This window comes from Argopecten irradians, chromosome 3 (assembly GCF_041381155.1).
Source record: "Argopecten irradians isolate NY chromosome 3, Ai_NY, whole genome shotgun sequence".
In the NCBI taxonomy this organism is placed as follows: domain Eukaryota; kingdom Metazoa; phylum Mollusca; class Bivalvia; order Pectinida; family Pectinidae; genus Argopecten; species Argopecten irradians.
Genome location: NC_091136.1, coordinates 21,039,353 through 21,065,868, shown reverse-complemented (window position 1 = coordinate 21,065,868; position 26,516 = coordinate 21,039,353). Strand labels below are relative to the sequence as shown.

Here is a 26,516-nt window from a genome sequence, read left to right as displayed (position 1 = left end):
AATGTGTTATTTCATCATGATACATTGTGGTATATGATTGTCACATGTCATAAGATTTATTTTGGGTGAACTTATAAGAGTACAAGTATATTATGAACCTATATAGATGTAGTTTGTCTGAAAAGACTTTCTCATGGTAATAAACATTCGAGACTCTGTTGATCTATCTTTGAATGTAAGATATTAATTTCTTGTCTATATGAATCATCTATCCTACTGCATCCAAAGGCAAAATACGCCAGCATATTGCCTGTCGGCTAATGTCAAATCTAGTACAGTGGTGAAAACACATTGTATAACGTAATTTTACAAAATGTTTGATTATCAACAATTCAATGTAAAACACAAGTATTTACTAAATAAACTTTAGCATATAAAACATCAAAAACAATGTATGGACATTGATTTCATAGATTGTTAAACTGGTTTCAGAGTTGTTCCTTTTCTTGGTTGAAAATATGATATTCATAAAAATGAAAACATTATTTTTTATCTGTTTTCAGAATATAACAATGCGATCCTTCATACCTATAACATCCAGTTTAGAAACTTACTTTCAAAATACCGAGAGAACAATATATTAATTCATACATTTTTCAAGACACTCAAGAGGACTATTTAAATTGTTCATATTTTTTAGTCCACCATCATCACATGGTGGGCTATTCAGATCGCCTTTCATCCGTGGTCCGTCCGTCCGTCCTTCCGTTCGTTAACAATTCTTGTAACCGCTATTTCTTATAAGTACATATCTATCTCAGATTTCACAGCATTCCCTATGGTCCCAGTTGCGCATATTATATTTTGGACCGATCGGTGAATAAGCCGTCTTTGATATTGGCAGTTGCAGTTTATTACCGCTATTTCTCAGAAAGTACTGAAGCGATCTGTACCAAATTTCATGTGTAGGTTTCCATAGGGGTCTAGTTGTGCATATTTTATTTTGGGAATGATCGGTGAACAAGATAGCCGACAGGCCACCATTTTGGATATTGATAGTTGAAGTTTGTTACCGTTATTTCTCACAAAGGACTTTAGCAATCTGTCTCAAATAGCCCGTGGAGAAGGTTAACAGAATCGGGGTGCGCAGGAGTTGCGTACCTCTGACTTAAGGGGCGCTTAGACGGCATTGGAGGGGGGGGGAGGAGCTAGAAGCGAGAGAATGGAGAATGACCAACGGTAGTTTACATTTTTTCAATGCTATCATAGATACATATATCGAGAGGAAAATTAAAAAGCAACAATTTTTGCATGTAAAATGATTTCCATTCTACCGATGAGATGTGTTGATTGAAGCCAAGGATGCACGATTCATTTAAGCTAAGCCATGCGAGTAGGAGCGTGGGGTGATATGTTTTCAAATTCAATGTTCATGATCCAGCCAAAAATCGATCGATTTAGTCAACTCCAAATGATTTGGAGTCTTTGTAATAATAGTTTTTCTTTCGAAAATTTCCGAAGTCTAATGTTCTGGTCATCTGCACATGCTCAAGCATATCCTTGACTACTTGCGGAACCATCTCAAACCCACACAGCTCTGCATGGTCCTTGTTCATCCGCCATTGTAGGTCGCCTTTCCCCATATAATGTGCATGCAAGTGGGTCATATCGAATTCCTTTCTCTTTTGCTGAAAGTCTTTTTCCGCGTCTTCCATCATTTCTTGTTCCGATGGAAACTTGACACCGCCCTCCAGTATAATAGAGGCAGCCCTAGCCTGTTCATGTGACTGGGCGAAATAGGAGACACAGCGTGCAAGTCCGACAAACAAAAGGTTAGGGTATTTGATGTGTACCAAATGTTTATACAGGGGAGTTATCCTCTCGTCTTTGAGCTGTATGACATCCTCAGCCAGGAACGGGAAAGTATAGCTGTACCCAGTACAGAGTATGATGCTGTCAATCTCGGCCTCTGACCCGTCCTTAAACACCACCCTGTTTCCCTCCGCGAGATGACTCACGTCTGGCCGCTCGGAGACGTTGGCTGGAATCTTAGTCTTTAGATCCGGGTCCCTGTGTCCCATGTAGATCTGCAAGGACAGAAAACGAAACTCACCCCGAATATCGGCATAATTCACTCATTGTGTTCGTATGGAATCTTATAAACGAATCTAGTATTACATACATACGTTTATATATGTAATGAAGGTCACTCGATCTAAATGAACTTTTCCATACTCATCTTTTCAAAATACTACATAAAGAGTCCATAATACAAACGACTTGTGTGTCTTTGATTTAACATACTTAAGTTGGTCTTATATTTGAATAAACCCAGTTTTAACACAGTTTTCTATTAATATTACCTGCTTAGCCTTTGTTGATAAATCGAATGCTATGTCAAGTCCTGAGAAGGAGGCCCCGAGGATGAGTACCCGTTGTCCCTCGTAAACCTCTGGTCGCCGGTAGTCACGGCTGTGAATGACGCTTCCTTTGAACTTGTCCCGCCCTTCGACGTGTGGTATGTGGCACTTCGAGTAGTGACTACCAATATACCAAGTAGGCGTTAAAAAGTGTCTTAAATTTCTTAAAGTATGTCTGCATACAGAAGGTATTATTTTCTAATCACCTGTCACGGAGTCGCGAAGCTAGAACATAGCATTGCTTTCCTAACAACGATCACGACAGCACATATATAATATGAATGCCAAAATGAATATCTAAGAGCATGTCACTGAACACCGTATAAAAGCAGTTATCGCAGCATTTTGAGAAAAAATAGTCAAATTTTAGGATGAAAAATGTTTCTTCAGCATTCGAATGGTATGTACACAGACATTAGTATGGCTTCTACGTAGGCCTATAAACAAGAGGCATGTGTCGGCGGATTACATTGTAAAAGAAGAAGACAGTTGCGACATAGTAAGGATCTGTTAAATTAAGTAGTTTGTTTTAAAGTTAGAAAACAAATTTAACTACAAACAACCTTGAAAACCTACCCAGTGCTTACAATGACGCCATCGAATCGTTGTGTGTCGATTTCGTCAACATTGTGTCTGTTGCATGTTGTCACATCCCATTTCACTTGGTTGTCACCAGTCGACACTGGGCGGACACTTTTAGTAACAGTATTTAACTGAAAATAAAGCTTAATATGAAATAATATTCAGTTAAAACACAAAATAATGTTTTCGTGATTGCACATACACGTGACTCAAGCTAGACAACCGGAAAGCTGAAGTAAGAGCATTGCCTGTGTGAGAAATTGGAAATATAAAAAAGTAAAGCTGAAAACCTTAGTTGATCATTCATCAAGAGTTTTCAATGTATAGATTTTACAGACCATATGAGGTTACCTTCACACTTTTTCATCAGCTATACAATGATATTGCCTATCAGGAGATAGACTGGTTCCCTTCCAGTAGTTCTTTACTCTCCGCCAGGCTTCTCTCACTCACTAGGGACCAGTAGCGGGTAACGATGAAGATGTTCTGATTGGTCAATCTACATACTCGGTTTTGCTGGCATTTTTGTTTTAGACGTGGGAAACACCTTTACGCACGAAACGATGGATTTTAACGTAAATAATAAATATTTTAAAAACGAAAGTAAATTAGGCTTTAGGTTTTAAATCATTGCATGCTAACAGAACTGTGTGTGCTTAAAGGAACGACGTAAATGACGTTATTTTCTCCGAACGGAAGTAGCCGTCTCCATGATGCGCTGGAGTCGGAATTCCTACTTAAGATGGTTACTCGCTACCGGTCCTCAGTGAAGCGTATGCAAGAGACTTAACTGAGACAGGAACCAGTCCCCCTATTCAGACCGATACAGTATTGGGTGTGGAGTGATTCACCTTGACATATTTATCCAGTTGATAGTGCCTGGCGAACGCCTGCACATACTTGAGTATCTCTGTGTGATGTAGATAAGAATTGCCTGTCTGCTCATGTGGAAATCCAGGAATTGTCATCAACTGTTTGGGGCCGTTCGTCCTAGAAATGCAAAATAACCCGACTGATACAGATATGAAAACTAATACAATATCGATAAATATATAATTGCCTATTTTATGGTAGAGGTATTTCAATAGATCTATGCTTGTTTGGTGCACTATGTACTTTGATAACGAGGTCTGCGGACGTATATGCTGCAGCAGGACACTTTAAACTGATTCGTTAATAAGTTACACAGTTTTTAGTGACCTAATACGGAAAACTATTGAGTCTAAAATCAACTTTATTGGGCGAGGTGGATTTATCCCGTGTAAGGCCCTTTCATTCAAAGACATGCAAAATACATTATGTATGGAAACAAAAATGACTTCTTCCATTTCTGTTAAATAATTATATAGCATATAGCATATAGAAGCATTTTGTTCTGAAAGTGCTCCTTGGCGTTAATATTCGCATGTTTTGTTTCCTTCTCTCCGAGTGCCGTTATTCGGCCTCATACAACTACATTGTGGCTATCACGTGATGTCATTTTACCCAATCGGAAAACAAAGTTAATATCTGAGGCGGGCTAAAAGTTGTGATATATGGATCGAGAAATTACAAATCTCATATTTAATTGAAAATACGTTATTTTAGTAGAAATAAATGGATTCGTTGTGAAACTTACATCATATTGTTGTATATCCCGGAATGTGTCTGGTTTCCGTACTCGTCCGTTGTTCTCTCCGTATAAGACCAGATCCCACCAACCTCGTGATGTTTTTCAAACGCGGTCGGAAGGAAGATATGTGGCTTCTGAGAGAGGTGTTTGAGGGCGCAGAGTCCAGATACCCCAGACCCTATCACAGCTATCTTCTTAACGTCCTCTCCTGGCACGCCATCTGCCCTGCGGATCAAGGTCAACGTTCTAAAACATGCTGTAACAACTATGACCCTTAAAGAATGGTATAGGGTAGTTGATTTGATATTGAATATTTGTTCGTAAATATTTTAATTAATCAGTCAATGATTCAATTCAAATCAGGGCTGGCAAATTTGAGAACGAACTTAATTTAAAAGATGACGTGCCAAGCTTTTAAGAAAACATTCTCCAATTATATTGCTCAGTCAATCTTATCACTTGTAGATCAATTAAAAATATCAATGTATTTATTGGTTAGTATGCATGATTAGGTGCAGGTGTACTCATCCAGTTCATATGCCACAGATATTTCATTATATTATGGTTTGCATTTTGACGGAAAATTATCAGAAAAGTCTACCTTTTCCTTCAAATGTCTCCTTGATTCAAACTTAAATATTGATTGAAGAAAAACGATTTGGGTTAAAGGTACCATATCTAGGTACATCAATTAATATTATAAAATACTGAAGGTCTCTAGGTACATTAACATTATAAAAGGTACAATATCTAGGTACATTAACATTATAAAAGGTACAATATCTAGGTACATTAACATTATAAAAGGTACAATATCTAGGTACATTAATTAACATTATAAAAGGTACAATATCTAGGTACATCAATTAACATTATAAAAGGTAAATATCTAGGTACATCAATTAGCATTATAAAAGGTACAATATCTAGGTACATCAATTAACATTATAAAAGGTACAATATCTAGGTACATCAATTAACATTATAAAGGTAAATATCAGGTACAATATCAATAGGTACATTAATTAACATTATAAAAGGTACAATATCTAGGTACATAATATATATAAAAGGTACAATACTAGGTACATCAATTAACATATAAAAGGTACAATACTAGGTAATATTAACATATAAAGGTACAATATAGACATTAAATATAAAAGGTACAATATCTAGGTAATTAACATTATAAAAGGTACAATATCTAGGTACATACATTTACATAAATATAAAGGTACAATATCTAGGTACATTAAATACTAGTAATATAAAAGGTACAATATCTAGGTACATTAACATTATAAAAGGTACAATATCTAGGTACATTATAACATTATAAAAGGTACAATATCTAGGTACATCAATTAACGATTTGGGTTAAAGGTACCATATCTAGGTACATCAATTAATATTATAAAATACTGAAGGTCTCTCCAAGTTCACATTGGAGCTTTATATAATTATTATATGACTTGAATAACGGTAAAATATCTAGGTGCATACGTTTGTATTTTTAGATAATCAGGGTCTCTTAATATTAATAGATTGTGCTGATCTAACTTCACCTTGAATCTTTATATAATATTTAGATGATCTAACAGCGGTTGACAGTTGCACAGGAAAGAGTCAACTATTGCTGACATGAGGTATCGGGTCCGACTTTTACAAGCAACCATACACTAACATACCAGTTTCCGGATCACATCACATACATCTTGAACTGTCCTTAATTGACTTTTTAGACAGAAAAAGTGTGAAATGACAAGCAACATTACAGTGAATTATTTCTGTTGAATTAAAAATAATAATAGAAAAGAAACGCTTGTGTTTGGTTGGATATATCAGGTTAAACGTCCCATGAACAGTCATTTCAGGACGGCCCCCTATGTGTTGTGGAGCAATGAAGTCTATTTTAGGTGGTTGTGCTATATTTGTGTCTCCATGTGAATATTAAGTGTTTCTATGGCTGTACTGCTAGTTTCACTGCAGTTTAGAATATATTTTATTTAATTTCTCCCACGCGTTGTTGTGTTCTTTAACATAAGGTATGGTTTATTAGATTAGCGTATTAATAACAGTCTTGGTCATGTGTGGATGGTCTCTCACGAGTACAATGTGTTGCAGTGTGCGGATGTCTGTTTTTGGAGGCTGTAGTATATTCGTGTTGTCTCCTTATAAAAGTGGGACTCTTACCTTTTTTATAGTGCTATCTCATTGCAGTATGCTGTCGAAGATACTGAGCAATATATCTTATCCTTTCATATTTTACTGGCAATGGGTAAACCAGTCGTCCCATTTCCTTTACGTTGAGTGTTAAGAAGGAGCAAAAACTACCACTTCTATAGATTTTATATTGTGTCTCGGACAAGGAACAGACCTCAGATCCTATCTCACAGAAGCGAGTGCTCAACTCAAGGCCAAAAACGAAGAGGAAAATATCGCAAATATCAAATAGTTTAAAATCTTTGAACGTCTTCTTGTCAATAACTAAATGCCTAAAGACCTAAATTGACTAAATTGTTTATTCAAATGAATGACATTGACATATTTTCAGGATCACATGGGTCTAATATGGGTCAAATAAGCCAAACCTATGTGACGGCTACTTGTCAATAACCACTAGTCCTAGTGACCTCATCTTAGGCCTGATGGAGGGAATGCTCATAGAGGTCAAATAACTATTTAGGTGTTGAAATATTTCACCTGTTACATGCTGGATGAAGTTCTTCTCCAGATTTGTTGACTGGACTCTTGACACACTTTGATGGTTACACTGGTCAAATATACTCGAAACTAAAATCTGTATTCATCTGAAGTATACAATATCTGTCGAAAAGTTATCAGAATTTCCAGCTGACTTGATCTTTTTTGTGTTATCCAAAGACTTTTTTTATTCACTACCATGTATACATTTGCATATCTTTCTACTGTTTCCTCTCATACCTACAGGTATATTACTGCTTGGTTCCGAGCAATGCACTCATGTCGCCTGGGGCTCTAGTTTATGACTATCCATGCAATACAGCATTGTGACGTCACAGCGTCAACAAACTTACAATTTCGTGGTTCAGTTGTAACATTAATTCAGAAGCTAGGCTAGCTTTACTTTAAAAGAGATAAACAACGGGATTTGGTTTGAAAATATTCAATTTTTATGTATGGAGAGTTTGCTTGCAGTCGCATTTTCTCGAATTCGTTTCAAACTAGCGGAATATCAAGGTATGAGTGAAAAAAACCTCTTTCAATCAATCCTCGCGATTACAAAATGTTGTAAAACCTTTCGCAAGCCTCGAATTTTACAACATTTAGTGACGCTTGGGTTGAATATCCCTATCCTGCATATCCACATATGCTTATAATATACCAATAGTCAGATAACCTTTAAGGCCTATGACATAAGTTGTACATTTGTGTACAATCCTTGACCTAAATAGAGATTTATGTATCGATTTATTTCCGTGCTTGACGTTATATGTATATAAGAAAGATACAACAAGTGAGGTTACATAATAGTATATAGACATTACATAACACAGTAACGACCTTGTTGATCGACTGAAGTACTGCAAGGTTTCTCTACCTGTTCGTACACCACGACACATACTGTGTATAGGAGTAAACCATGTATTAAATATCCCATATACATGATTGCAAAAATGTTTGGTTTTGTAGGGATCATCAAGTTCTTAATAATCATTCATGTAGAAAAAAAAATCGAACACAATAAAGTATATTGATTTAAAATGACGAGGATTGTGAAAAAAGACATATCCAAACTCTAAAACCAAAACAGTTTGTACTGAGGCTCTTAGAAATAAGGTAGAAAAAGAGGATAAGGTTGTCCGGAAGTTCGCTTAATGTCCAAATCATTTCGCTTAGGTGTCTTTTATTCTATTAAAACACCATGATTAAACGCAACTCATGGTTTCCTTTATAGTATTTACACCCGACATATCTTTATGTTAGTATGTTAGCGGTGAAGTTTAGGTGTACTTGATGCCTAATTGATACGAAATGATACGTATATATCATTCCTTCTGGGTCAATATTTTGTAACACTATCGTGTTTTATCAACACCAGCAGATGTGAATAAATTATACAGTACGTTTTATTTTTTTTTCAACGGTGGAAGGTAACAATATTGATATCTAAAAGGCAATCGAACAAAAATCAAAAGTTTGGCATTAAGTTCTGCATTTATTTTTATAGATATACATAATAAAGTTTATTTAGTCCCTAATAATCAGTAAATGGTCGCTTTACACTCTATGAAATAAGTCTGGTTAGTAGGGTTAATGTCCGATTAACAGGCAAGACCATAAAAAGACGGCCTCACATGTGTGCAATGTGTTATGGCGTGTGAATGTTTTGGGAGACTACGGTTTATTCGGTTTCTGTCTCCTTGTAATAGTATCAGTAATAACATTTTTTGTTATGTTTTGTTTTGTTTATTTATACATGAATTATAATCCCCTTTTATCTCATGGTGGGCTCAGTGTCTCAACTTCTCTTTGGTATGCATTTTTACCAAATTATAGACATGAATTTAGTTCTAGGATGTATTCCTTTTTATAATTATACGATCTTTCTCCTTTTTATTATTTACTGTTTCGCTAAATACACAGGGATCTGAGAATAAGATACAGTTTATATCAATATAGACCCATATCTTCCGGCTACATGATCACTCACAATAAGCGGTTTATGTACATTGTATTCCCGTCTAGAAAAATTATGTAATTGATACATAAATGTTAACCGTCATGTTGTGAATGTTTGGCGTCTCCTGATGTTAAAAATAATAGTAAAACAGAAACAAACAAACAATTAAAAAAGTCAGTATCAGTGAACGTAGTGACTGAATTGAATTGCATTAGTATTGGTTTTTGCGTGTTTTTTGCATGATTTGACAGTTAACATGCAGCGAATTTCGTAAAAAATGTTTGGTTCTAATTCAGAATCACATTTATGCATCATTTATATACCAAGAATGAGTGGTAATATTTATAAAAAGTTGTCCTGCTTGAAACATATGCCTGAAATGGCACAATTTGTTGCCATTTCTCCATGAAATTTAGAGTCACGCGATCCTCTACCATTTGAACATTATATAATTTTATTTGCACTATCTGGTATACCATTTGAATATTATATAATAATGTATATGTATTTCCAACTGATAAGTCAGAAAAATTCAATAGACTAGCCTGAACTTTAAAAAAACATTAATATATTTGTGCCTATTGCACAAAAATTCTTACGAATCCATTATATCAGGAAGCAGTAGCAACACTCGCATGCCAAATGTGAGTCACATACTAGTATGTATGTTTTCAATATATATTCTAGTATATTGTATGTATCTTCGTGAAATCCATTAATAAATGAGATCGGGAAAAACTCAAAGAAAAAAGTAAAAGTGCATACATTTTATAGAGAAAACATACATGACGATCATGCTATCCATGACGTCATGTTATCCGTGACGTCCTTGGCATTGTTGAACCGTTTAAGTCTGGGTGAGGCTCTCTGAGGCCCTTTGGCACTCAATGGAATACGCCAAGAACCTCATTTTAGGTTCTGTGGCACTCTAAGGGTTAAGTGGGATCAATTGAATAAAGAATTATCGGTTTATAATTTTACTTTAAAAGTTATATATTTTCCAGCTTAGGCATTTCTGTCGCTAGCAATATATATTGTAAATGAATAGAATGTAATATTATGATATGATAAAAAGCCTAAATATAGGATCTTACATGATTGTTCACTTCATATGAGATTTTATGAATCGAGTCTAAGACGTTTTTATTTTGCGAGCCTTGGCGAGCAAAAATGAAAACTTCCAGTTTCATAAAATCTCATATGAAATGAACACAAATTTAAGATACTTTTTATCACACAACTCCAAAAACCTACATAACAAAGAATTTCACGTCAAAATGTATTCCGAAAATCCAGCAAAGGCCGCAGTTGTCCCGCCGTCCTCGTTATCCTGACGTCACGTCATTTTTCCTGACGTCATTTTATCGTTTCTGTCTGACGTCACAATGAATTTCTAGCCAATGAAAATCGCTCCAGGTCATATTACACTAGTGACATATGCAAAAATATTACACGGGCGAAATCACAGGATATTAAGCGGATTATGTGATAAATAATGTATACATCGTCCTATCAACATAAGTCTGAGTATTTATTTGTTAACGTTTTAATCAATTTTAAAAAAAATGTAAAGGCTGCGAATATTTTTACAGTAAAGGCATACTTACTGCGTGGTTTGCTTGCTATCGCTGTCAGTAGGGCGTTTTACCCACGTCTTCTCGAAGTCGTCTGAAGATAGCGTTGAGTATCCATAACGAGCAGGACCCCGGACAGCACGGACAAAACGAAACATCTCTTACGGTTACCAATAGGATTAATTCTGAATGGTTATTAAACATGTTAGCTGGAATGTTTTATAGAAAGCTGAGATCCTAGTACAGGCATACCCAAAATTCTTCCAACCAATAAGAATTAAGGTAAATAGCCTTTAAGCCAATCAAAACAGTTTTATTTCATTTCGGTATTTTTTATAAAGGCACCAGCGGAGACCTTGTCGATAATTTTGATAACAGTATGAGTAATATATCAGATGCCTTAGATACCATGTACTTAATACCCTGGCTCAGCTGAAGGTTATAAAAATAAGGCCAAATATCATATTGATATCCTTATATAGGAAATGATGAAAATTGTACTGCGAACTGAATAAAATAAAATTCACGGTCAAAAATTTATTTCGATTAGCATTTTTCTCAACATGTCTGAAAAGTCCGAGACATACATAAATTGATTAATGCGTTTAATACACCATATTTTAGTCTTTCACATTAAACAATTACTTTTATGTTATTTTCTTATGTCTTAGTATTTAGTAATTGATATATGTTGATATTCAAGATCATATCTGATGATTCAGGCCGCCTCAAACAGATCATACCTTTTAGATTGGTTGTTGATTTTGCTTACAGTCCTTATAGCAAATTGAATCGTGAAGTTAATTTTGATATGTTTATTTTGGGTTTCCTAGTAATTGTGGAAGCTCTGGTGCGGTTTAAAGTTTTTAATGTTGCATACACACTACTAACGATAGCACATTCCATCTGGTCTAACGATACCACTAACCAGTCGTCTGACTCTACCTAAATGCTGATCATGAGCACAAACTACCTTTTTGGTTTGGGTTGCTATGGTTTATTAACTTAACGTCCTATTACCAGCCGGGGACGGTTTTTCGTATGTGAAATGTGTTGCTATGTGTGAATGTCTGTATGATTTGGGAGGCTGTGGTATATTCTTGCTGAATATCTTTGTAATACTGGCTTGCATTTGCCATATTTCCCTCTTACTTTGTAGCATATGGTACACACAAGAAAACTGCATACTAAATCAACACAGCAGCAAATATATAACCATGCCTTTAGAACCACCTCTGTATTAAGACCCTCTCTTTTATTATTCATTTTATTCCGGTTTCCCTCTTGACATCATCTAGTCATTACTTGAAATGTTGGTAAAGCTTTTGTGTTGTGTCTCCTTGTCTAAATAGTTCAGATTCTAAAAAAAATATCTTGTTTAGAGCTAGGAAATTCAGATAGATACTTTGTAATTGTCCTTGTTGAAGCTGTGTGCCCAAGTTTAATAATACTGCTCGGTATTCAACAGAATGGTTCAGTGCGATAACACTATATTATTAGAAGAAAAAGATGAGTTCGTTCATAGTACTGAAAAACAGCTGTCTGCAAGCCACACACCATTCTCACCACACTCATTTACAGGGAGAGGCCAATGTACCTAATGACCTCGTTTGATGAGATTACGCTATTGTACATTTGCTATTAGAGATGCAATGAAAGCGAATTAACATAAATAAATCAGTTAACTTTCAATAAAGACGCCTTTCTGGTAAAGATAAATCGGTTTTATTGACCATATGTGCACCCGTGATTTGTTTCTAAAATATACCATATGTGCACCCGTGATTTGTTTCTAAAATATACCCATCACAGTTTGAAGTCACTGAGTAGTGATGTTGGCGTTTTGCTATCGTACTGCTGACTTGCTCCAAACTAGATTACTGACACAGTTAATTTATTATATTTGAATTTTTACAATTTGTTCAGTAAACTGTCAAGATGTAACAAAAACATTCTTGGTCGATAACAGTTAATATATCATATTTGAATAGTTATAAACTGTCAAGATGTAGCAAAACATTCTTGGTCGATAATATATTAGTGCTCCGGTCCAAATGTAACAAATCGTGTTCCCAACTCAGAATGATTAATTAAGAGCAAACTAAGTAGAAGAATCGATTTTCATTGAGACACTTAATAAAAGAAGGGCAAATAGAATCAGAAGTGCCAAAGTGTTATCTAAGACATACGTACAATTTGTGGTCAGTCGAGGTCTCATTAAAATCCTGGAAATAATACTTAAAATATATAAAGCTATAAAACATCAATTCATTATTCAGGTACGACAATATTCTTAGTAAATCTTACATTATTTGATGGAAAACTTGAACTCTAGTTTTTACAATGTTAACGATAAAAAGTCAAAAGGAAAACGAAACATTGTATGATATCGTCAACAAAATCGAAGTCATATTATGGTTTTAGACCTTGTTTAAACTAATGATATTTTGTATATTTGGTATACTTGAACATAAGTAAATTGATCAAAAGTGTGCATGCATCAGACCAACCTTGGAAAGTTTTTTTTGACTCGAAGATTGTTGTATTGTTTGCAAATTTTGGCAAAACATGCAAAATACTGTATACATGTATTTCAGTTTAGTAAATTCACACGGTTCGGTACATATTTATGTCATCATGCCATATGCCATTGTACTAACTAGTGTTTATAGCATGTAGTAGGAGCGCTGGTTTGGCTGGTTTTTACTTTACAAAGACATTTACTCATCGAGTCCGTTCTGACTTAGAATATATGATGCAAGTCCGTTCTGACTTAGAATATATGATGCAAATATAGCATATAGGAAGTCATTTCAATTGTATATACTTTCAGGAATACTAAACTTCTGTATTTTGTGGAAAAGATGCAGATTTGTGGAATTGCCCTTAAACTCTAAAAGTTATATGTGACGTAATTTTCATTCTCACAAATCAAGATGAGCTTTTAATATGTTACTAATTACCAAAAGTTACCAACATTTTGAGAATTACAGTATTTTCAATGCTTACGTTTTAATTTTACGAATAAATATAAGAGCTGAAAATGATTTTTGACAGTAATGCCAAAAATCATTATATTAACATCTGTAGTGAAGAGAAATGAGTTCATACAGTCGGACCATGAAGCCAAATCGTGATCTACAATTTCATTTAACATTTTTATAGCGTTATTAGTCATTGTAAAGTGATTTCTGCCGGTAACTTTCCTTATAAACATACATAAAGTATGAAAACAACAGTTTTAAAAGTGCATAATTTCTGTGTTGCAACTAAAGTTTATCACACATCTGAAGTCATCTGAATGATTTTCACAGCTTTATTCACCAAACTTTATGGTTTTCAATATATTAGTGAAGAAAAAATAACATGTCAACATTTTTGCCCAGTTACGGCACTTATAACTTTAAATTAAACTTTTTTTTCTTAAAAGCATTATGTCCACTATGTTCAGATGACATTATAACATTGAATATGAACATTAGTATCAATCTGTAGCAGTCATTTGCATGACAATATTAAAAAGGATTCGATCTGTATGTTTCGTCAAGTCGAATCCGGTAAAACAAGCACTCGTGGTACATGCAAATGAACACTAGTGAACATGATGGCATGGTTATTTGGCGACAAAAATATTTTACTGAACTTTTTTTCATATTTTTACAAAAAAAACACAACGATTTACGAGTCAACAATAATATCGAAGACGGATGCATAGCCATTTTTAGCAACTAAGTTATGTTCAAGTACATTTAAGAAGTGATATGTAAGTATACACAATCACTAGTTTCAACAGACAGGGTCTAAAACTTAAAGTTTGAATCACTTCTTTGTATATAATTTTGATGTCCTGTAAGGGGAACGTCTATAAAACAACTTTGGTTTGGTTTGATTACACAGGAGGTCTTCTGTTTGTTTATTTCTTTGATTAATTAAATCAACGTCCTATTAACAGCCAGGGTCATGTAAGGACGGCCTCCCATGTATGCAGTGTGTAGCGTATGTGTAGTGCGAGGTGCGTGCTTTGGGAGACTGTGGTATGTTCGTGTTGTTCATTTTTGTATAGTGGAACACTTGCTTTTTTTAAAGTGTTATATCATTGAAACATACCGCCGAATACTCCAAGAAACACACCCCATCCTGTCATAGTATATATATACTGGTTAAACTGACAACTGACACTCCTGTAATGTACCACTTTGATAGACTATGGTGTGTCTCGACCAGGGGATTGAACCCAAAGCCTACCTCACAGGGGCGAGCGCTCAACAGAAGGACAAAGCCAAAAAGAGGTGATGTCAAGGAGACCTTAGGAAGAGAAAAGATAAGATAATAAATTTAGTCACCTTTTACGATCGTGCAGTAGTGGCAACAGGTATAATTATTTTGTCTGTACCTGCATGACGCGCAAAACTTAAAGCGTTGAAGAGTTTCATAAAATCGCATTTAAAATGATTGCTCATTCAAGGTACTTTTCATCACATAATTACAACAACCTATATTTCGAAGAATCTTGCGTCAAAATGTATAGCGGGAACCCGTCGGAGACTGCCATTTTGTCTGCTATCCTCGAATTCCCGATGTCACTTGATTGTTTCTGTCTAGACGTCAAGCTGGATTTCCTGTCCGGCATTGCAACTGAAATCGCTCAAGGCCATATGCAAAAATATTATATAGGCAAAATCACTTTGCTATATAACCAATTACCAACCGGGAAATTGTTTACACTTTCGTAAATGCAAAGGTTGCCGCGCAAGAATTCACACACTGGAACCAGGACTTCCGCAAGTAGTGTGGATGCGTATCCGATTAGGCCTATATTTCTTTATTTGTATTGAGAAATCTTCAATATAATGAATGTATGAATGTGATGAAAATCTTAAATTACAAAATGTTAGAACTATATTACTGTCTAAACTTGACAAAATTTCCCGCAAAATTGTTGCTGTTCCAGTATTCAATCAAATGATCGGTTGTTACAACAATCGTATAGCACTGAAAAAACAATGGTTTATGTTATCGGAACACTAGATTTAAAAAAAATGATCAGTCCAAATGTAGATATAAGGAAAGACATTAATTTTTACGTTAACTGGTGTATGAAATGCATTTTTGTACATGGCTCACTGCAGTTTACACAACAGTTAATAACAAAAACACAAACTGTGATGTTGGCTCAGGGTTTTGACCCCTGGCCAAAACAAACTATAGTCTAAAAAGTGTTAGTTTCTCTTCCTGCTTAGCGTAGAGCATAAATGGAGTGTTGTCAGTAGAATGTGACCGTGTGGGGAGTGTTGATTCGTGTTTTTGGTTACATGTTTCAGTGATATATAAATATGAAAAGAAAAGGTCAAAAGTTCCACTATTTCATAGACACATACCACGAATCCACACACATAGGACGTTAAGGCGACTAAAGTGAAAAGTGTGTATAATACTAGTAATAGATACCACCAACTGTATAGACTACGGTGTGTCTCAGCCAGGGGACAGTAACCAGAGTCTTCCTCACATCAAAAGCCAACTCAAAGCCAGAACAAACGCGGTGGCAACAGACGCATCTTCTAGGAAGAAACGAAAATGTAAGAATGGTTGTTGGTGGGTTGTTTTATTTAATTAACCGTCTAACATTAACATTTATCGACGGACTCCCCTGAATACATTGTGATTGTGTGAATGTTTGTATATTTTGTGAGGCTGCGGTATATCCGTGGTGTGTCGCCTTGCTACAGTGGGAGTCTTATTCATTTTATAGTAATATCTTACTGAAACATACCTTAATCGACACCGTACAGCACACTCACACGGTCACATACCGACAACGGAAAATATAAGATCACAGATTTAGTGTAACATGTAATGGGTGCAGCAGGGATCATAAAATAAGGCGTTAGAATTGTATATCCCAATACCTCATATAATTATGTATAAACGAAGGGGTCAATTGGTCTTAAATCCAAGCGGTGATTCACTTTCCTTAATGGATAGGAATCCGCGCTGTGTATTTTTTCCAAATGGGAAATGAAATGAAAAATGGAGTTGGTCTTCTGTTTATACTGCGGTAGCTTTATTTTAACGCTTTTCTGGCTGCCTTTGAGGTACATATTCAGGTGCAACGTTAAAATTTGTAAAGGGGTATCTTTGGACTACCGGATTGCGCTAATTTATATCCGCGATAATTAATTAACAGTTTTTCAAATATCCACTAAAATATGTACGCTTACAACATCTGTAAAAGGAAATAGCGGTGTCTTCTTGTTCTGTTATATAATATGTTCAAATATTATAGCATATTTTCGTACCTGAGTGCTAGCCTTTACATTCTCCAGGCTGGAGCCGACATACCGAGAACGCTATGTATTAACAAGTGTTCCAAACATATCGACAAGGAATTCTGTATGTTACGTAATCCATATCCGTGAGTGGTATGGGTATCTATTAAAGTACATTATATATTTACATAGACTTTGTTTAGTGCAAACCTAGTGCCCTTCCCGGATATACATATAACAACAGTGCCCTTGTACCAAATAAACCGAAGACTAGAGATTTGAAACCGCATTTATCAGTTTTTACTATAGAAACAACTACACGGAGGAACGGAAACTGATCACAAATTCAAAGGAGCCTACATTTACAAAATCAAATGTCTCTCGTATGTGTATAATTTCTCAAATTGAATCTATCAGCCCTAACTCGGTTCTATAATGATGATCTCTTAAAGTAGACACATGTCATAATTAATCGATTTCTATCAATATTGTTCTATTACACGCAAGTTAATCAAACTTCATTATTTGTTTACAGACGCTACAACGACTTCAATAATTTGGAATACATTATTTTGCATACAAGATAATTACAAATACATGGGGCATACACAAAATATGACAGGATATATATATATTGTATTAACATCAAATATTACTTACCATATAGCATAGCATGCTGAATCGGTATGGAAAAAATAGAGAAAAAACAATAGCTTGATATATTTGATAAACTAATAAAGAAAACTTTTTTTATTCTTATTGAGTTATATAGGACTAAAAATCAAAATTTTACATTTTAATGTTTCCTGAAGAGAAGAAATGCTGAGGGGAGGTAAGTCAAATTGTTTTTTATCAGCAGCTATACAGGAAAATTATGTTTCTTACACAATACATATAATTACACACACATTTATATCAATATAAGTAAAAGTAGTATTGATCTGTGAAGCTAGAGATATTTTAAAAACTCAAGAAACAGTAAAAATGCGAAGTACTTGTATAACAAGATAAAGTGTATTGAACACTATTGATATTTCAAACCTGATGATATGTAGCTTAATGGAAGCAAGTAAAGGCTTGGCTGGACAGTCTCCATCAAACAAAGGCATTATTTCCCAGAACTTAAAACTTTTTTTCTTCCAATCATTTTTGATTTTCCTCGTTGACCAAAATATGTCTGTTTAAGAAAAAAATTGGTCGGTAGGGTCAGGGTTAAAAAATAATGGCCGGAACGGAGATCGAAATCCCGACTATTTTTTTTTTCGTTGAAAAGTAGGAAAAATGGCCCGGGTAAACAGACATTATTTTGGCCATATCATTCCGTCTAATAGAGGATCTGACTAGATCCCTTCATTCAATATATCAATGTACCTGATCTAAAAATGGCTAACCTAATTAATCCTAATTCTTGAAATTTAAAACCTCAAGAAGAAATTGGGTAAAGTTTCTGGTTATATATATAACATGGACATGGTGCTTTCTAAGGTTTCAAAGATTATTCGTTAGAATAAACCACCCCAAAAAAGTTGTAAACGGTCAGAATTTAACAACCATACAGTATTCCCACATAAAGCTTACCTCAACCACTTCTTTTGAGAGTAGACAACTCAATATCTGGTATTTAAGGAACGTATGTTCGAGTTACCTTTCTTGCCTCACAAATGTTTTGTAACATCAAAACCTGTGACAATATAAGGATGCCAAGTTGACATTTGCTAGGACATCTAGCACATTATTATTGCTAACATTACATCTAGGAGCAAAGCTGGTGCAACATTATAGTAGAGGCCGTTTAGAAGTTTATTTACATGACTGTCTCGTTGAGGTTGAAAAAAAACCAATTTATGTTGATATTTTTTTTCTAAAAGTCCTGGTGAAATCGTAAGACATCCTAGAGCACCTAGCTATTGGACCTTATTTTGGTTTGGAATACTTTATAAAATGAAAAACAATCCTTGTTACCTTTTCCACAATATACTGTCTAATTGTGGAAGTACCAATATCAATGGGAAGCTACAACAGTAATATTTTACTAAAGCTGATCAGCCTGGGCATTAAGCCATCGTTGTGTCTAACGTGAACATTCCATGCCATATATACAGGTTAAGTATTATCACTTTTCCTGTGGCCAAGTGGTTCACGATGTTAATAGAAGCAAATTAGTCTTCTTTCTAAATCTCCAGACCTTCTTCACATCGAAGAGTACCTTGAGTGCATTACGGACGCATACATTTTGATTTTCTTTAGATATACAGGGTGTCCCAAAAACACGTACCGACTTTGACGGGTAATAAATTTTGGAATACTTAACTTTTTTTGAAAATTCAAAATAATTTGGAAAGCAGGAGTATCCAAATTTAACTTAATTGGGTAAAAATGTACAGATTACATTGTCATTATGTGTAATGACGTCATAATAGAAATGATGACATCATCGAAGATGTCACATTTTGATGACTCTCTAGCACCATGAAGATTCAGGCTGAAGTTATTAAAATCTACCATGCGGTCGGAAATTCCCCTACTTTAGTAAATGAAATGTTATGAAAATGTCAACCAAGTATGTTGTTCATCTCCAGGAAGCAGATTTACAGAATTGTGAGGTGGTGAGGAATTTCAGGGACAGAATTCCTCATGTCATCGAAAAGAAGGGCGGACACCTCGCGCCCTTTCTTTAACTGAAAGTTATTGATTTTCTGAACAAATCGCAAAATTAGCGAAATATGACTTTCTCTCGATTTTCAATGTAAGTATTAACAAAAAGATATTTCTCCAGGTTGTTATATATCGTTGTACAGAGCAGATCTCTACTGTTCTAATGGTATATAGATCAAATTCCTCCGTCTTTCAAAACCTTTTTTTATAAAGCGTCAAACTCGGGACATGTTTTTTGGGACACCCTGTATATATACAAAAACTATATACAAGGTAGGAAGTTAATAGTGGAGAGATGTGCGAACGGTTGGTGTCAGCTGTTTCTCGGAATGAATCTACAGTAGGAGTGTCAAACCATGGGATTATATGGTGTACGGAAACAAAGGCCATTTCAGTGTGTCAGTTGCAGTAGATATTTGCCTACTGATGATAGGGACGAGAGTGTTGATGGTAGGAACTGCTAAGTGACAGTGAATGGTTTTGTAGAAAACCACTAGGCGAGATTTTAAACGCCTTTGTGATAGGAGTGGCCAGTTGACTGTTGTTATCATGTCTGTTTAACTCTCATTTTTCGATTATTGTTTAGGACATACCGTCCTTCTCGTCTTTGAACTTTTTCTATGTTTGATAATTTTTGTTGTGTGCAGTGGTCCCATACACAACTACTGTACTCAAATTTGGGTCTGACCAGTGCTAAATAGGCCTTGGATTTCTTGGTATTTGAGAGTTGTAAATTTCTCCTCGAGAACCAAAGGATTTGTTGTTGCAGTGGATGTTCCATTTCAGATTTGACTGGAGAATAGATGATTCCACTTTGTACAAATGAGTCGTGTGCCCTCCAAGACACTTTGGGTGTATATTGCCCCATCCCCGAAATCAATCGATTTTTCAGAATTATCCTATTGTATTAGAAATAGCTTTGATTCTTCTATGCTGTTATTTTTTTTATATCTTTAAAGTTCTAGTTGCCATGGTAACCATCCAAACTCTGCATAAATTAAGTGAATGTGAATATTTGGACATTTCGGCCTATTTTGTATAATTTTAGATAGAACCATTTCGCGGATATGGGTGCTAGAAAGGGCCCAACCATATATATATTCATTTATGACATTTATGATACTTTTAGCGCAGCATCATTATATTTCAAAGGAAGAGAGGAAATTAATTAACTTCGTCTTCCTAACGTCTTCCTTCTTAGAGGTCAGCATTAAGGGAGTGGGACGACTAATTTGTCAGTATAATGTGACAGGGTGACATTAATACAGCTATTTTACACTATAATTGCTCTTTCAGTCTTCCATAACACACACCTCGCACTTCACACACACACACAAGACACCACATATACACGAAAAACCGTCCTTAAAGGACCCTGGCTGTTAATTTTACGTCCTATTAACAGCCAGGGTCATGTAAGGACGTGCCAGGTTTGTTGGTGGAGGAAAGCCGGAGTACCCGGAGAAAAACCACCGGCCAGCGGTCAGTACCTGGCAACTGCCCCACATGGGATTCGAACCCGCATCCCAGAGGTGGAGGGCTTGTGGTAATATGTCGGGACATCTTAACCACTCGGCCACCGCGGCCCCCAGTCCTTAAAGGACGTTGGTTGTTAATAGGACATTAAAGCAAAACAAACCAACATCAAAGATCTCTCTGGAATCTCTTCGTTTTATTTTTTTTTCTTTCCTTATATCTCGTCTTTTTCAAAGTGCTTGATATTTAATTGTATAGTGAGAAATGTCTTGTGTGCTGGCCAGGACATACATGCAGTTTATTGGTAAAGCATTTTTTTATCTGTGTTTTGCATAACGTTAGTGTGACGACTGGCTTGTCCACTACCCAAACCGAATCAGGTCACTTTTTTAATTTACAAAGAGGTACGAAAACAAATGTTTGCAACGTAGAAAAAAGTCATTTGAAAATTATTATTTTGATTTTTCAATAGCGACATCAATGCTTATTATTAGTTTTTCAGACTTCTTGACAAAATAATGTGCAATTAAGGGCCTCTGTGAAGGGGTGCATCTGGTATTATCTCCATGGAAAGGGTAATTCCTCTTTCCAGGGAGACAATTCTAGATTAATCCCGACACATAGGGACATACAGATAATTATTATACTGTATCATACCGAACAAAATTTAAAACAAAATTAAAATAAATCAATACAACAGTTATATTCAACATGAACAAGATATCTTAATCTCTGGTTAAAGAAGTCATTAAGCTATTTCCAAACAACGTCGCTTAATTCGCCGAACTGCAAAAAAAAAAAAAAAAAAAAAAAAAAAAAAAAAAAAAAAAAACAGCGTTGTCATTGCAAAAATAATCAATGATTGACGTTGCAGATGACGTCCACATCCGGTCACGTGCGGATATTCCAAGGGATTATTTCCCTGAGAGGTTATTTCCCTCGCCTTCCAATTCTGGGGACACATCTAACTTATTCAATGTCATGTGATCAAGTTTAATCCAATCAGAACATTCTAAATGAAAGTGAGGTATGATACTATACATTTTAATGTACGATTACAGTGATTATCAAAAATTATTTCCGCATATCAATCGGCATAGTAAATATTTCTATTCTGACTTTACGGTAGCGTCTGGTTTTAGATTCTTAAATTATATTTTTCAAAGAAGTATGAACTAAAGAATTAGAACTAATTTTATTTTCTTAAAGGGAAAGGTACTTTCTGTAACTTGATAAACGATAACCGCATTGTCCTAACTATATGCTATATGATACTTTGACTTGTCTTCGTAGGGCAATTGTTGTCTTTATGCCTATGTTTTAGCCTTGTCTGTATGCTTGGTTTTTGTAAGTTTCTGTGTCATGTTTGATATTGTCAACAATGTTCACGTCGTAAAATAGTCGATAATACAATTATATTTTCTACCTGTCAATCATGGTGTAATTGCCGTCATAAAACGTCGCTCTCCCTAAAGGTTACCAGTCCATCCCCAGTGAATGTCATAGCAACATACAGTGCTTGTACATCACAACGAAAACCAATCTCATACAAACGTCCAGGTGATCCTGTTTATCACGCCTCCATCGAAAACGATACTGATTGGGAGACACCTTAATTAAAAATCAATACATAAAATATGTGATGCAGGATAGTTGACATTGGGATGGCGGAAGCAATTTGATCTATTTGAATGTATAATTAATATTTAGGAATAAGATACCCAATGCTTATTTACATGAAAAAAGAACTTCCATATGTTGGTACTTTTGTTCTGATTATGTAACAAAAATATTCATATTGTCAACTGCTGTGAAAAGTTCGCATTACTGCTGCATATGAAGGCAATCTAATATTAAAAAAACGACAGGCACATGTGTTGTCGACTAACTGCTTATCTTTTAAAATTTGTTCTTTTTTTTAAAGATGTTGATTTTCTTACACGTTTCCATTCTGTGTTTCGTATTAATTGATGTAAGCAAGCTAGTACTAGCAAAAGCCGTGTTTTCCAAATCGTGTAAATATCTTTTAGTAGGTAGGTGACAATGCATATGGTAATAAAAGATGTTAAATCCCATGAACCCAAAATAAGTTGTTCTGTATGTTAAGATATTATTTTCAGATGTTTACTGATAATTTATTTTAACGTTTAGTTAGGTTCATGTCTCTTTAACGTTAGCTCATCATTCTGTTGGGTAAATACTCCGTTTCCTTGTGCGTAAGATGTGATTTCCGTGATTAATAATATCTAATGATCATTATCGCTGTATAACAGTTTCCTTGAAGACTGATTTCAGATTTTTTTTCACTGTGTAAGTTGTATTGTTAATTCATGTCAAATCGTATTGTTGCTATACTATCATTAGTTAAATTTGTTAGATTTGTTTTTATTTCATCGTTATCTTATATGATATTTACACAACAACGTATGTCCTCGTTATTCTGATTGTCCTATATTATAATCATTTGCAATGTTATTTCACAGCCGTTACGGACTGAAACGTCGATAACACAATCATTTCAGCACGCGTCAATCATGATGTAATTGCCATGATAACACATCACGTGACCAAAGTTTACCCGTCAATATAGAGCATATCATAGCAACGGACGCTTGTCATCAATCACCAGAAATACTTTGCCTACAAAAATATCATGTTGATTTGGTCTGTTAAACCCTCATCAGATCTTCGTTTTACGCTTAAACAACGAAATCAAAAATCAATACATGCATAGAAAATATGTATTGTGTACAGTTGACTCGATATTGACATATGTATATTAGGATTAGATATTGTTATTATCACAAATAAATGTAGGACAAACATAGATATGATGACTATTTATATAAGTAAGCAAGCATGAATTTTTTTATTAATTTGATTGCGTCGTATTGAGTGTTCTGATTAGATTCAATGCATTATTACAAACGAATGGAGAAAGGAACTTTTTAAATAATATTCACGATTTTTATAATGTCATCTAATTATGTACCTCCATACCTTTTCAAACAATAAAACAACGTCATACAATGATTGGGTCAACATAAAAAGGTTGAGTGGAATGGTTTGCCCGATGGCGGTATAATGGGTCTGGGTGAGGCGTGCGGCCCGACGGTCTCTTGCAGTATGCTTCAGTGATAGAGCACTATAACTTGGACAAGAGCTTCTACTATTACAAAGAGTTCCACTATACAAGAACATACCACAGTCTCCCAAAACACGCACCTCGCACTTCACCGACGTTACATATCGCATACATGGGAGACCGTCCTTACATGACCCTGGCTGTTAAAAGGACGTTGATTTAATTAACCAAACAAACAAAGAAAGTCAAAACGAACATACCGTAGTTTTCCAAAATATACATATATCCACACAAACACATACATGGGGTGTCGTCCTTAAGTGACCCTAGCTGTTAACACGATTAAAGAAAGCAACTGACGAACGTATAATCCTACCATTCCTCCTACATACCATGCACGTGATTCTCCTTTCAGAGTGGAGCCTATTTTACTGCACTGTATTGATTTTAAACACATTCGAGATAAGTATTACTATGCCTCCGACATGTACACTTTGTTCCATGTCTTGAGACATAATTGTATTTTCATCTATCTCAAAGAGATCGACATTTTAAACAAAATATGAACGTTTTCTCATCTTATCATCGTATCAACTCAACATTTCATCTTTTCATCAACATTGTGCGTGTGTTTTTTATTTGTTTTAACCAAAACTATTTTATCCCATACAAATCTAGTTTAATTAAATGAACATTTACAATTTGTGTTTTAGTTCTTACTTGCCTTTTTCTTATCCCGATCTTTTAGATGCAATCATTGTTTATATCCTGATATTAATGCCTGACCTGTAGTTTGGCCCTAAATGACCTTAGCTGTCGATAGGCCGTAAAACTCACAAAACAAACAAACAAGCAAACGCCATCTGAACATGTGTGTATCCTGGATATATTAGGTACATCTATATTTTAGAGTTACGTGAGGAGCTATTGAAGTTGTATGAAAATAGAAATATATGACTGTGTGATGAAAAAGGCATTCATTTCTATATTCTGTATAATTCCGTTGTTGCGTGCCGTTGCCATGGTAATATTACAAACAATATAGTCGGTCGAGATCAGACCATGTTCGCATTGGCATGTCGCCTTGGCAACTGAAATAACAAAAAAATATATGTATTTGCGATTTAGGAGTTGATTAGATTGATGTTCGATGGGTAATAAGATACGATCTATCTGTCACACAAGCTACAGCTAATCTAGTTTGACATGATCCCGAAGTTTCAGCCAATCGAGTGGTCATCCTAATCGGTTAATTAAGAGGGAACTATCCTAGTTTTAATCAAAGATATTATGCTAAAACGTAGACATGATGACTTGTCTGTTACGTTAATGTCCGACATTATATCTAGCATTTCAGGTCCATTATATTGAAATGTTAAAATATTATAAGACAAAATAAGAGTATCCGATGTTATGTTTAATGATTATCAAGCGTAGATGTTAACATTCTAGCATTTGTTTTGTGATGATATTCATTTACTAGATGCAAATTATAAAACTTTTTGTTTTGTTTGTTTTAAATTTTTCCAATTTTTTTTTGTAATGTAGCAATTTATCATAGTTTACAGGGATTGTTTTGAAGACCAACTGTTACACGATGTACTCAAGTGCATGCCAATAGTAAGTTGTCTTCACAGCAAGATTTTGTAATTTCTTATTATTATCATTAAAGTCGTGCAATACAATTTTCTAGTTTACAAAATGAAGCTTAATTGCTTTAAGATAAAACGCTTTATTTAGTATCATAATGTTTGAATGATCTGATAAAAGCAAAAAAATATCATATTTTGGTTATATATGCACCCTGGCTACATATGGTTTTACTCTTGAAATATGGAATTATACTTGTTCCCTTGTGCATGCAGTGCAGCGGGAACCAGTATGTGTCGCTTGACACCGCTTTCCTTGTGATCTTTGTCAAGAAGCATTCAAGAAGATCATTGTCAAGATTCCGGCCATTGACCCAAGTATGCTGACCCACGATTTTGTTTCTGCTTGCTCTCGGAAATCTATCTGCCCTTTTCGAGAAGGAGTCGGGAAAGTGCGATCACTAAGTCCTTTTCTTTTTATGTTAATCCCCCAATATCATGACGTATCACATCAATACCTGCCTGCAAGGGCAGATAATTCTGTATCTACGAATATAAAATAATACCTTGTATTTGTTAATTGTTCGGTGTTTTAGCTGTCTGCTCTATAGATTGATGTGGCTTTTCAAATCAAGCAAGAAGCTCGCA

At 35.0% G+C, this 26,516-nt stretch overlaps 1 protein-coding gene across 1 annotated transcript; it reads right to left on the bottom strand.

Moving 5' to 3' along the window:
• Positions 1 to 331: 331 nt before the first annotated feature.
• On the bottom strand, positions 332 to 10,994 carry LOC138317823 (uncharacterized). The gene is made up of 6 exons (XM_069259738.1): positions 10,828 to 10,994; positions 4,561 to 4,779; positions 3,794 to 3,932; positions 2,937 to 3,073; positions 2,304 to 2,481; positions 332 to 2,027 (listed from the first exon to the last, which is right to left on the bottom strand). Exons 1-6 carry the CDS (start codon positions 10,950 to 10,952, stop codon positions 1,398 to 1,400), a joined length of 1,428 nt encoding a protein of 475 aa, XP_069115839.1. The 5' UTR covers positions 10,953 to 10,994; the 3' UTR covers positions 332 to 1,397.
• Positions 10,995 to 26,516: the final 15,522 nt, after the last annotated feature.